At 36.6% G+C, this 14,612-nt stretch overlaps 1 protein-coding gene across 1 annotated transcript in view; it reads left to right on the top strand.

Annotated features, from left to right (window-relative positions):
- LOC127846649 (uncharacterized) overlaps positions 1–14,612 on the top strand; it is a 61,989-nt gene that overhangs the window by 12,064 nt on the left and 35,313 nt on the right. The window contains exons 19-33 of the mRNA XM_052378085.1: positions 271–509; positions 818–932; positions 2,300–2,568; positions 3,082–3,196; positions 3,871–4,061; positions 6,669–6,783; positions 7,324–7,508; positions 8,295–8,386; positions 9,272–9,494; positions 9,936–10,050; positions 10,508–10,746; positions 11,735–11,849; positions 12,317–12,546; positions 13,494–13,608; positions 14,135–14,382. Coding sequence (XP_052234045.1) covers positions 271–509; positions 818–932; positions 2,300–2,568; positions 3,082–3,196; positions 3,871–4,061; positions 6,669–6,783; positions 7,324–7,508; positions 8,295–8,386; positions 9,272–9,494; positions 9,936–10,050; positions 10,508–10,746; positions 11,735–11,849; positions 12,317–12,546; positions 13,494–13,608; positions 14,135–14,382 — 2,606 coding nt within the window. The remainder of the gene's footprint in view (positions 1–270; positions 510–817; positions 933–2,299; positions 2,569–3,081; positions 3,197–3,870; positions 4,062–6,668; positions 6,784–7,323; positions 7,509–8,294; positions 8,387–9,271; positions 9,495–9,935; positions 10,051–10,507; positions 10,747–11,734; positions 11,850–12,316; positions 12,547–13,493; positions 13,609–14,134; positions 14,383–14,612) is intronic.

Consider the following 14,612-nt stretch of genomic DNA (forward strand, 5'->3'; position numbering starts at 1 on the left):
ATTGGTTAAATTTTTAAAATTACAACAAAGAATGGGCTTAAAATGATCGTTATTATGGGGCGTAATGATTGAATAAACATAAAGGTATATTTCTCTAACATTTTCAAGTTTAAGATGTACATTTAAAATTGATACTTATTTACATTGCTGTGCATATTAGTGCTGATGTTTGGATAAATATCCTTTTATTTTTTAATCTATATAGTTTCAGTACCCTTAATAAAATACTTCATCAACAGCATCGATGAACTTATTTATTCCAATCTCCAGGTGCCCTCAATACACAAACATTCCAAGCACCTGTCAGATCGTTAAGAAGGCCGGTGACTGCTGCTCCAAGGTGGAATGCCAGCCTGGAACCGGTACCTTCCTTTCCTCTACAGGGAACCTGCAGACCATCGGTGGCGGTGGAATGATCGAGGTGCCAGGGCAGCTTACCCCAACCTTGCCCTCCGGCGGAACCCCACCCCCAGGCACAGGTGGAACCAGTTATGTGGCCCCCTCGCTGAGTAAGTGATTAAGTTTTACTTAAAATATGTTGATCTTGAAATCTGCTTGGGGACATGAGGCTTTGTACATAAAGTTTCTTAGTTTACCAAATTGTTAAATTAAATTGTTAAAATAAACTACTTTTTGTCAAGCATTATTCCTATATAGGAGACACTGTAGTAATGTTAAATGAAGATGTTTACTTATTGAGACATAGAAAACTGCAACCATAAGGCTTGGAAATAAACAAACAATTAAAGACTAAAAACACGGAAATATAAAATAATGTCACACTGAACATTCAAATGATGCATGGTTTGTCATGCAGGGGGCTGCCTGTACAAGGGCGACATCTACATCCAGGGTCAGACATGGGAGGACGGCTGTGAGTACTCGTGTACTTGTGACAATGCTGACAGGGGACTTTACACTTGCAAACAGAGGTAGACATATTTCACTACAATTATATGTGATATTTACCTTTTTTTAGGTCTTTGTCTTTGCAAACTTTAAGTCTTGACCTAAATATTTACTCGCATGCAGAGTTTTTGTTTGTTTGTCTAGATTGGCAGCCCGATTATTTAATGGTTATTAATAATTAATCATATAGCTTTCCATTCAATCTTTATCTTTTGAAAGTCTATGAAATTGTTGGTAAAAATGGGACCAGAAGTCTATGAAATTGTTGGTAAATATGGGACCAGAAGTCTATGAAATTGTTGGTAAATATGGGACCAGAAGTCTATGCAATTGTTGGTAAATATGGGACCAGAAGTCTATGAAATTGTTGGTAAATATGGGACCAGAAGTCTATGCAATTGTTGGTAAATATGGGACCAGAAGTCTATGAAATTGTTGGTAAATATGGGACCAGAAGTCTATGAAATTGTTGGTAAATATGGGACCAGAAGTCTATGAAATTGTTGGTAAATATGGGACCAGAAGTCTATGCAATTGTTGGTAAATATGGGACCAGAAGTCTATGAAATTGTTGGTAAATATGGGACCAGAAGTCTATGCAATTGTTGGTAAATATGGGACCAGAAGTCTATAATATTGTTGGTAAATATGGGACCAGAAGTCTATGAAATTGTTGGTAAATATGGGACCAGAAGTCTATGAAATTGTTGGTAAATATGGGACCAAAAGTCTATGAAATTGTTGGTAAATATGGGACCAGAAGTCTATGAAATTGTTGGTAAATATGGGACCAGAAGTCTATGACATTGTTGGTAAATATGGGACCAGATTTCATTCATAGTAAACTTTTTGAATTAAAAATAAAGAATGCTCTTCCCTGCAAGAAAAATACTTCATTATTTGTAAATACTCATATATTCCATTGTTGAAAAAAGTATATTTCATTAACAAATTGTTAGATATGAAGAATCCTTGGAGGAAATAAATACCAAGATGGACATTTTTACAACACCTCAGTTTTGTATTTAATTCAACTTTAATTTTTATTCTGAATCTCTTATTTTTAAGTCCAAGAAATGTTTGTTAATTTTATTGGATCCCTTATATTAGCTTTGTTCTACAAAAACATAGCTAAATGCATTTGTGTAAAGTGTTGTCCCATATTAGCCTGTGAAGTCTGCACTGGCTAATCAGGAACAACACTTTGGACATAAACTCGATTTTTCTTCAGTAGAAACTTTCTTTGAACAAAAATTCCTAAAATGTGTAAAGTGTCATCCCTGATGAGCCTGTGCCGACTGGGCAGGCCATTATGAGATGACATTTTACATACATGCATCTAGCCAAGTGTTACAAGAACCCAACACATATAATGCCCCCAATCTTGCAGATGCCCAGAATTCACCAACATTCCAAGTGAGTGTCATCTGGAGACAGACCCTAGTGACCCCTGCTGCCAGATCCCTAAATGTCAGTTCACTGGGACCCCTATTCCCGTGATCCCTTCATACAAGCCGAGCATCACTGGCCACAATGTGGTGGAGCCCCCGAAACCCAACGAGCTGTATCACGGTTCTGTGACCCCTAATATTATAAGTTTCACTATTGCTGGTGGAGTGACTGCCCCTACAGCACAGACAGGTGTTACTGGTGGCATTGGTAAGCTACTTTTTGATATGTTGTATTCATCTATAGTATATGTAGCTGTGTCCGAATTCATGTGATTTTTCAAATCAAAATTTAATAATACAAAAACAGGCAATTATCACGAAACTTTGTCTTCACATTAATCTGTTGTTGTTACTGCACACAAAATCATTGACTTTTCTTAAAGCTTTGTATTTCTTTTTTGTTTTGATGGATGTATTCTAATGAATTTTAAAAAGAATTTTTTTATTGACAACTTATGGAAACTTAGCTCTACTGACATACTCATACATTTTTAAACATGGATGCTGTTTCAAAAGAAGGTTAATTCAATTGCGAGATATTTTTTATTTATTCAAATGAATGACAGAGATAAAAGAAAGACTTAAAGATGCCAGTAATTAAATGATTCTAAATTGTAGCATCTTGATGATATAAAAATTTATGTCAAACAGGCCCATGATCATTATTTTTAGTAAAGTTATGTAATTTGTTTGTTTGTTATTACGTCATGTTTGTTTTCAGGATATTGCGAGTACAAAGGTCAGCGTTATCAACAGGCGCAGCAGTGGGAAGATGGCTGCCTGTACAACTGTGTCTGTGAGGATGCCACCATTGGCTTCTACAGATGCAGGGACAAGTGCGTTGTTTGGGCATATGAAAATAAGCCTTGTTCTGGGAAAACTGGGCTAAATGCATGTGCATAAAATGTTGTCTTAGATTAGCCTGTGCAGTCCTCACAGGCTAATCAGAGACAACACTTTCTGCTTGAATAGTATTTTAGTTTGAGGGGATGTCTCTTCTGGACAACAATCCAGTGTAAGTGGAAAGTATTTTCCCTGATAAGCCTGTGTAGACTTCACAGGCTAAACTGGGACAACACTTTACGCACACACTTTAAGCCCAGATTTCCCAGAACAGGACTCATATACCGGCACATCTGTTTTATTTGGCAGATTTCATACATGTATTTAAGCTTTCTTTGTTTGTCTGGAGTGCTATAGGCAGACAGGTGCAACCTGGTATTTCATTAAGCGTATACCTCAAAAGTAGAACCTAGAATTCAAACATATTTAACCGTAAACAAAGAGCATAACAGTTGATGTGTTTGTTTTTAAATAATTGTCAGCATTTGATTGGGCGTTTCAACGTCAGAAGTCTTACTATTCTTGAAAAGAAATAAATCTAAACTGTCTGTTTAAAAACAAAAAATGTCTCAACCCAGTCTCGATCCAATATTTCAACACATTAATTCTTAAAAGAAACATGAACATAGTTAAGGCATGAGTATGTTATACCTAAAACTCCCTCCAGGTGTGCCAAGTTCCCGCCACTTCCATCCCCGTGCATCATGATCCAGGACCCAAACAACGTGTGCTGTCAGGTCCCCCAGTGCAATTTCACAGGTCAGGTGACCTCGATAACGAACGCGCCCACAAATCCATCCTTCACCAATCCACCTGCCACAACAAGGGCACCTGTTCCTTTCACAACTAAGGCTCCAAGTAATTATATTCTTATTATTATGAAATTACATTTTGAAGGTGAATGTTTTGTAATTCAGTGTATATTGTCATCAGAGATTTACACCATGTCTGTGAAACGTCTTGTTCAGTTTGCAGTAAATGCCTGGAGATTGTTTCCCTAAACGCTCATAAGTTAGTATTTTGCATAATAAAATCGCAATAATATTTTGATTAGTTATGAGTCGTACGTGGCTTACAAGGGCTAAATAAAATGGTATCCAATGTAAAAGCAGTTTAGGTCTTCATTGAGTGCTTTCAAGAATGCAAGAAATTGTTTTTTGTCCTGATAGCCATGTACTTTGTTAGTTAATTGTGCACAGTTTTATGTTTTATGTTTTATATTCAACCAATATTGAGAAATCAAATAACAATAATAAGACAGGACGCTTCAAGCAGTATCGCAACATAACACACAATTATAGTTGATACAATCAACTTTCATTATTAACCCACACGAACAATGGCAGATGCAAAAACTTAAGAGGGCCTGGTATGACAATTGACATGATGCCTTATCAGTGATCGCTCCGCCCACTTAATCACGTGGCTCAGCGGGAAGAAAACCTAGACAAGCTAACACCAAAATGGCTTCTTTGCCTATAGACTGCATATAGATTTACGCGATATTCCGGATGATTTTATGGACTTGTTTAACACCATAATACACTTGTAAAGGGGTTGATGCCATTTAATTATTCTGCAAATGCAAAAAATAAACGATTAAAGAGAACATCAGCTATTTATAAAGAGTAAATCGGTACATTAAACACGCTCTCAAACGCTTGCGTGCTTACTGAAATCGAACCTGTTATTACGTGTAATGGTGGTTTTTGCAATAAATTAACACTTCACCAGTATTTACCCGTGTTATTAACAAAATTGTTACCGAAACATGTGACCCCCTACCCGTGTATTTGACACGAAATAACGCTTTATAACTGGGAATTCGGTGAAGTTTTACGCGCTTTCTGACGCCGGGTGGGTACCTCAATCCAACATGTTATTGCGTATAAAAGTGATATTAATCATATTAAACATTGCTTATGGGACATTTATCAATCACTATAATTTAAAGCGCAAAAACAACACAGTAAGTTTGGACATTGTCGGATATAAAATTAGCGTTGTACGAAATGGAATACGGTCAGGCTATTATAAATTAATAAGGCTACCAATATCAGACGCTCGCGCAGGTACCTACTTCCCCGAAGTAACTGCATTTATTGGTTAACTAATATCAGTAATAATAACTTTTTTACAATAGCATTTATCGATACGTCTTTATTAAAATAATAACAAAATGGTTTTCACTTGTTTCTGACGCACACAGAAACGCGATTTTTAACGGGGATTTCGTAAAGTTACACGAATTGGGTACCAAAATTCTCAATTATTTTACATGCACACGTGACATAATACATACTTAATAATGCTTAGTTATTGCTTATATTACATTTCAAGTTTGTGAAATAAATTAATGTTCTATAAAGGGGATCTCGGTAATTCTTGAAGCTTCCACTCGCTCTTGTCAAGACCGCATTGCCGCGTTGGAAATGGTATAAATTTAATTCATCTAACTTATCTTTCTGGATACCAAATGTCAGAGTTGCATTAACCCTTTTTACAACGTTTTGCCATATTTCATTTCCGTTTTTTAATCCGAACAAAATAAACGAAACTCGTTTAAAAAATGAGATCTAGGCATTCGAGCTCCTATTGTGGATTAAAAGCAATTATTGGGTACACCACATGAGTGCAAATGTGTAGATACCGTTAATAAGATAATATCACATGTCACCTTCAAATAACATGTATGATGTCAATTAAGTGCATTTCTATCAGAGTAATAAAACACAGCATGAGTTAGGCTTCATGCTGGGTTTTATTTCTCTTTAAGTAATGCAGATGAACCTCGCTTCTGACCTAGTAACTGATAAAACTATTTAAAAAAAAGTTAAATATTATGTGATAATCAGATTGATAACATAAACTATTTAAATCTGCTAGTATATCCGATTAAAATATATTATAACTGTCTTTGACAGTCTTGACGTTCAGTTGTTCGTGGTGACGACCGCATGTATTTATACATCTCTTACACTTCTCAAGATGTCTTTTCGGCTTTGGAAACGATATAAATTAAATGTCACCAACTAATGTTTCAGGATATCGATTGTCCGAGTTACATAATCCCCATTGACACCGTTTAACCATTTTTAATCGTTTTTTTTAAAGAGGAAAACAAAAGAAACTCGTTGGAATAAAAGTGAACCTAAACATGTAGCTTGTCTAGAAAATGGCAGACAGGTCGTTGCTAACGAGTGCGCCCGATTAATCGATCGCTGATTGGTGGATCAATTCTAGTAGGCGGAGCGATCATAGATAAGGCGTCATGTCAATTGATTGCAACATAGATAGACAGTTTAAGCAATTTGGGACCAGGAAAATAGTTCCAAACAGAAAATACTTAAAACTGACGTTGTTTCAATAGCTGTGTTCAATGTTAACTCAGTATCCGAGGTTAATAATATATCATATGTAAGAGTACTCTAGTTAAGTTACTGCAAGTCGGTATTTCATTTTCAGAGGTGTGCACATACAAGGGTCAACAGTACAGCCAGGGACAGCAGTGGTTTGACGGTTGTGACTACAAGTGTGCCTGTGTCAATGCTGAGTTTGACTATTCACAATGCAGCCCAAGGTATGTGCAGTAAACAATTCATGGAGAACAAAATGTTATTTGGGATCAGCTTGCAACACTATATTATATATGAGCTGCGCTCTGTTTAAAATGGTTTTAATGCATGTGCATAAAGTGGCGTCCCAGGCTTATCAGGGAGGACACTTTCCACCTAAACTTAATTTTTGCTAAGAAGAGACTTTCTTGAAACGAAAAATATCATAAAAGCTGAAAGTGGTGTCCCTGATTAGACTGTGTGGACTGCACAGGCTAATCTGGGAAGACACTTTACACACATGCATTAAGCCCCTTTTTCACAGAGCAAGGCCCATATAGTTAATGTCAGACTTCGAATCATCTATTTTTATTTCAAAATTGTTATGCATATTTTTACAGTAGCTGTTATGCAAGACACTGCATTATAACAATTCATATAAAGCGAAACTGTCTACATTTTATGTGTTAACAAAATTTTGCTCTACAAAAGAATCTGTTTCCATGTTAGCATGAGTAATTTAACAGTATGCTAATAATAAATTCTGTAAATTTATTTTTATTCAGATGCCCACAGTTTTTCAACGTTCCTGCCGGTTGTACTGAGGTTCCCGACCCCAATGACCCTGGATGTTGCAAGGTCCCACAATGCATTCCTACCCCTCCCCCCGGCGGTACCATCAACCCAAATAACATCAACACCATTGCGCCTGGATCCTTTGTTGTGCAGGCAAACTCCACCACTTATGTCGGTATGAAATCACTCCTTTATTTGGTGTATATCTACAGAATGCTTATTACAATACAAACCAATTGCCCGCATTTATTTAAATGAGAAATATATTTAGGGAGCTAAAAACATCAAGGACCTCATTTGAATCGCATATATCTACACATAGATGAAGCTCAATCGACATAAATTTTATTAATGATTGACAATAATTTTCGTGGCTTAATTTAAACACTTTGATGTTATGACTTATCTCCATACAAATAATGAGGTATGTTCAGTGATATTTGTCATATTCACACTGTGTCATAGGTTAAGAATGTAGCTGTATTGCATTTGAGCCTTGCTCTGTGAAAAGGGGGTTTAATACATGTGCGTAAAGTGTCGTCCCAGATTAGCCTGTGCTGTTTGCCCAGGCTTATCAGGGACGACACTTTCCGCTTTTATGATATATTTTGTTTAAAGAGGGCCCTTTTTAACAAAAATCTAGTTTAGACGGAAAGTGTCATCCCTGATTAGCCTGTGGAGACTGCACTGGCTAATATGGGCCGACACTTTACGCACTTGCATGAAACCCAGTTCAAAGAGCACGGCCCATTTGTAATCACTTTGATACATCCTTTCCATGTGTAAGTCATTGTCTTGCTAATTGTGTAAACCTGGCAACAAAGTAAAAAGTATTGCAGTTAAAATTTTATAAGGCTTCTAAATTGTATCAAATTGCAGGTTTGCTGTTTGGAATAAAAATGTTTCATTAAATTTACTTTTGTGTTAATGTATTATGATGAGCTATTGTATGCTTTGACAGGTTATTGCGACTACAAGGGGCAACACTACCAGGGCGGTGCTAGATGGGACGATGGCTGTGCTTTCACATGCGTGTGTGAGGATGCAGCCACTGTGAGTGAATAACTGTAGAATCACGTGAGCCACGCTCTGTGAAAATGGGGCTTAATGCATGTGCATAAAGTGTTGTCAGGACAGGCATGACAGGGATGACTCTTTTTGCTTTTATGTTATTTTTCTTTTAAAGTTTTTTCTTAGCAAAAATCAAGTTAAGGCGGAATGCGTTGTCCCTGATTAGCCTGAACAGACAGCAGAATTAACCTGTGTGGACTGCACAGGCAAATCTGGGATCACACTTTACGCACACGCATTGAACCCCTTTTCACAGAGCATGGCTCATTTATATTCATTGACATGAAATTTTGCAATAAAAAAAGACTTTTTTGTTAAATTCTTAGATCAGTCAGCTCATAAAATACTAAGTACTCATTCAATGAAAGATAACTTTTCATGAGCAATAATTATTTAATAATATATGTTATAATATATGAGTAATTCAATCAATTTAGACTAAAAAATAATTCTCGCCCAGTAACATATTTCAAGAGGGAATTAATGATGCATAAAGTAATAATGATTTCTGACAAAGAAGATAGAAGTAGGAAACAGTTCTGTGAGATAAAAAGTATTTTTGTTGAGAGCTGTCCTTAATATATATTTTCACTGTATTAACTTTTTCCCACTCATAATTGATTAAAGGAATGGCAATTGCAACCAGTATAAAACCAGAACAGCCTGTGAGTAACTGGTAGCCTTTTTAGGTTTTATGCTGTTTGCTGCTCATAAGTATCTTAGGGTTGAAAATAAAGCCTCTAAAACTTGACTCCAGTGAGGAAGAAAGATCTTTAATTTATTTAATTTGATTTTCTAAGGGACTACAAACATTTCAAAATACGTATCTAAGTGGTGAAGTGTTAAACATGTTTTTATCTGATGAAGGGCCGCTACTCCTGCACTGACAAGTGCCCCAGTTATGGTGCCCTGCCCCCACAGTGTACCATGGTTGCCGACTTCACAAACCCTTGCTGCCAGAAACCGGACTGCAATTTTGTTGGATCCTTCACAGACATCACTGGCACCTTGACGCCATCTCCGGCTCCTGGTGGCCCCACTATGGCCCCTAATCCAAACCAACCACAACCCACAAATGCACCTGCTCCAGGTTTGTCATGCTGTTTGACTTATGGAATGGAATCATTATTAGTTTGTGGTTATGTTTATCCAGCCTGATTACACCAGATTACAGGGTCGATTCAAAGGAACCATTTCGTACTTTCATTAACCCCATCGCATTAAACAAATTTCCAGATAAGTAGGGATTTATCCTAAACACATTGGAAATGTACTTGAAAGTTGTAAATTAGGAAAATTTGCTTTGTGTTTATGTATTTACACCATCCTTACAACAAATTTGACAAATGTATCACTCAATATAATTGCATAATTGCACAGCCTTATAAGGTAGTCACATTTTTTATTTTATGGTAGTTTTCTTTTTAAGAAATGCTCTATTTAGCGACTATCCAGTTTAGGCTGTAAATGTTGTGTGTGTTGACTGCACAGGCTAATCTGGGACAGAACTTTACGGTTATGCATTTTTTAGGCTACTGCGTTTACAAGAGTGCTTCCTACAGTCAAGGTCAGCGCTGGAACGATGGCTGTCAGTACAGATGTCGGTGTGACGATGCAAGCAAGGGACTCTATGTCTGCGATGACAGGTACAGCTTGCACTTTTTTGTTTTATGGGCCGGAAGCCATAAAGCAATATAATTAAAGGGAATTGCTTAAATTGATAAATTTCTTAAAGTTTCTGACCTCTTTGTGTGAGGTTTGTTTGAATTAAAATGATTGTAACAAGCGAATATAGCTGAAAAGATTACCGTAATGTTCTCTCCCTTTGTTAGCATAGCTCGTTGTAATTTACATACAGATTTTTTAGGGAAAATTTCACTAAGCTAGAACTGCAGTTTCATCTCCTTAAGGAAATTTGTCAATGCTGGGCAAGGAATGGGTTATCTCATGATTTGAATGTTTATAATGCTTGTGTTTTTTCAACAACCTTTAACAAATATATTTCTTTATTTCTTTCATGCATTTTCTATTAAAAACATGTACTTAGTAAGAATGATGAGCGCATTCCTGTAAACGAAAAGCTCTTCAATCTTTCCATTTCAGATGCCCAAGCTACCCTAACGTACCATCTCAGTGTCACATGATCACAGACCCCAACGATGCCTGCTGTCTGATGCCCACTTGTGACTTCACGCCAAACATCGGAGGCATTACTGGCTCGGGTCCTACTCCGGCCCCTAATATGATTCCTACCAAGGTCCCTGGCGTGATCACAGGACAGGCCAACACCCCGGCCCCTACCCCCGGACTCAACGGAGTGACCCAAGCCCCTAAGCCACTAAGTGAGTTCTGGGCCTATATTCACAAACACAGTCTTAGACTTAAGAATAAATAATAGACTAAGAACCATGAAAAATGATTCCAGCGTTTGAATGTAAGCAGACTTCCACTTGTGATATGTCATTTACAAAATGTTCTACAGAAAGAATGATGCAGAAAGAGGTGGTTAGTACCAAGTCGGACCGAAAATTAAAACTATTGATTAACATCCAAATTTACAGAATATCCTTTATTCCTAGATTTTATCCTACGACTTGGATACGTTTTTTGACGCATTTGTAGTCCCTTAGAAAGTTTTATTCAATTTAAGACCTTTCTTACTAGATTCAAGTTTTAAAGGCTTCATTTCCAACCCTTAGATACTGATGAGCAGTAATCAGCATTAAACCTGAACAGTCTGAGAGTTACTCGCTGGCTGTACTGGTTTTATTCTGTTTGCGCATAGAAGTTTTCACTTTGCTTCTAAGTTTGAAAGGGTTAAGTGTTATAATTGTTTGGTGAATATAATGAACATTATACTTAGATTGGCTTCAAAAGGCTTCTTTTCAAAAAGTTGTTGATAGTTGTTACTGAATGCTTAAAAATTTAAATATGTTGACATTATCAAACCTGTATTGGTTTAACTTTTAATCATTTTATTGAAAGCTGTTTCATTATTTTCCATTTTCTTCATACCATTCTGAATTCTGATTGTATGTTTGCTAAGAAGAACACTTAAATTAATAGTTTGTTTGATATCATAATTTGCTTGAAGCCTATGTCTGTATAAATTAAAATTAATTCGATTTCAACATTTTTTTAGAGTAAAGATTATTTTTATTAACCCACATTTGCTGTAACAAACATTTTCATGTAAAAACTTATTTCAAAATATTCTATAGGAAATTTTATTGGAAATCATGACTAAGCACTTTAAAAAAACACATCTTTGTTCATAAGATCTTTCTTATGATGGTTATGACAACAAGCCCCTGTGTGGTCATCTTGCAGATTACTGTGAGTACAAGGGATCCCAGTACCCCCAGGGTGCCACCTGGGATGATGCCTGCGACTACACATGCACGTGTGTTGATGCCACCATGGGAAAATACCAGTGCAACGAGAAGTATGAAACATTTTATTTACAAATGTTTTTGTTGTTTGGCTCTTTTTTGTTTTTGATTTTGTACATATTTATATTTACAAAAATTTATATATTTTTTAACAATTATAATACATGACTGTTTTACAAAAGCGTTATAAGTCTACCCGCTCATATGTCGTGGGGTTATATAATGGTTTGAACATTGCCCATTGTGTTTATGGTCTCTTTACAAGTTGGGTCAACATTTCATGTCAATTTCACTTATTACCAAAGTGTTAGGAGTCTACCCGCTCATAAGTCGTGGGGGGGGGGGTATATAATGGTATGAACATTGGCAATTTTGTTTATGGTCACTTTACAAGTTGGGTCGAAATTTTATGTCAACAGGAAATTTTAAATCTGTGAACATCTCTTATTCATTGTCAGATTCTAAATTAACAGTTTTTTTTCATTCAAATGTATCATATTTTATTTGAATATCTTCCCAGGTGTCCCAAATATGGCAGCATACCGGCTCAGTGCCACATGGTGAAGGATGCCGCCAGTCCTTGCTGCTTCAAGCCTGTCTGTGACTTTGTGGGCATAACAACTGAGATCACTGGTCAGCTAACAACGCCCGCTCCAAACCCATCAAACACGCAGGCACCAAACCCTTTCAACACCCCAGCACCAAACCCCAACCCGAACGTTAATCCAACTCCAGCCCCTCTGCCCAAAGGTTTGTTTTTCTAATGCTGCAATGATTTAAGAAATGTTTTGTGTGTGACAATTATAAAATTGTGTGTCATTACTATAGAAACAAATTGAAAAGAATCATGCTTCACAAAATTGTGGTTATTTTTAAACGTTGTCTGTTTTTTAACTCTTTCAGTGCTGGAACCGAATTTTGAAGGCCTTTGCAAACAGTTTGGATCCAGATGAGACGCCACAGAATGTGGCGTCACATCAGGATCCAAACTGTTTGCTATTCTGATAGTATTCTATGAAAATTAATCGAAGAAAATGCTAATTTTAGGAATTCAACGGACAACATTTTAGCGGACGAATAATTTCCCAACATGCAAAGGGTTAAATTATTTATCCCTTTTGTGCACATAACTCAACCATGGTCTAGTGTGACCAGCAAGATGTTATTTTAAAAGACAGAATAATTGAACTGTATTACTGTATAACTACTTTATGTTTCATGTTTTACAATATATAAGGTATACAACTTGAATCAGACCATAACATATCTAATAAACGGGACAATAGTTGAAAATATGGCTGATTCAGTGTAATCAAACACTTTAGATAATTGAATATTCTGACATGACAATCTGGCTGTTAAACCCTTTCCCACTTAGAGATGAAAATGGCTATGTTTAAAGAGCATAAAACCAGAACAGCCTGCGAGTTACTCGCAGTCTGTTCAGGTTTTATGCTGTTTAATTGCTGCACATCAGTATCTAATGTTTGGAGATGAAGCCTTAAAAACTTGAATCTAGTAAGAAAAGTCTAAAATTAATATAACTTTTTAAAGGACTTCATATGCATGAACATACATATCTAAGTGGTAAAGGGTTAAGCGAAATCAAATGCATTGTTATATAAGCAGATTAAGAGATGGCTCTTTTGCATTTCAATCATAGTTCTTCTGACTGACGACAGCTGTGTATATTTCAGAGGTTTGTGTGTACAGGACAGATCAGTACACCCAGGGACAGCAGTGGTACGATGGCTGCAACTTCAAGTGTACTTGTGAGAACGCCAAGACTGGTACATACAGATGTAACGAAAGGTGCAAGATTTATTTTATGAAGAAAAATAATGTGTTGTTATTTTATTTCTTATGATTTTTTAAATATTCATGATTTAGCTGAAGAAAATACGGAAAATTTGTCAGTTAAGTTGAATAATTGTAGTTTGTACACACGAACATCATAAAATCATGTCTACTGCCATTCCCCCTCTACCTCTGATTCAAGAATGCCGGAAGTGTGTTATTGGTATAAGTATTTGTATGAAGTACTGGTTAAATAGCTTTTGCAAGAAAAGTTTGAATGTGCTGAGTTCTGTGTTATGTCTGAAAAACTGTTTAAAATGGTGAAAAAATCAACACAAACAAACACTGATTTTCTGTTATTATTTGAAGAAATTGGATAGACTTGTAAAATTTCTTTAATATCTAGTTGTTTTAAATCTCTACAGTGTTCAATTGAGAAACCAGCCCTTAGACCATATTTTATTGATGTTAACTTGTTTGTTAACTCTTGAAAGATGTGAATCGTTAAAAAGTTGATTAATTTCAAATTTCGGGTCTGCAGATGCGCCAGCTACCAGGTTCCCTCAGGCTGCTCCCTGGTGGCCGATCCTGCTGACCCACTCTGCTGCAAGGTCCCATACTGTGCCCCACGGGCAAACTCCACACAGCCTATACCCACAGCCCCACCCGGTGTGGTCACGGGAGGCAGTGTAACCAAGGCACCAACACCCATGCCCACCCCTGCCCCGATTCCCGGGCAGGTACCCAACCCGGACGCCACACCCGCACCAACACCCGCACCAGGACCTGGTAATGTGATGACTCTGACGTTTTGAGATTATTAGATTTTCCCAAAATTTCTTTCTTGATGCCATTTACATTTTTTAATCCACATTTTAATATCGTTTATTCACAATCTGCAATTGGATGTTAATATAATTTCAATTATAAAATTTAGTTCCTTTCACGATGTACAAATCTTTGCACAAAGTAACAAGTTTAAATGAATAGCGTTTTGAAAAAAACTGGGCATAATGCAT

Source organism: Dreissena polymorpha, chromosome 9 (genome assembly GCF_020536995.1).
Source record: "Dreissena polymorpha isolate Duluth1 chromosome 9, UMN_Dpol_1.0, whole genome shotgun sequence".
Lineage (NCBI taxonomy): Eukaryota > Metazoa > Mollusca > Bivalvia > Myida > Dreissenidae > Dreissena > Dreissena polymorpha.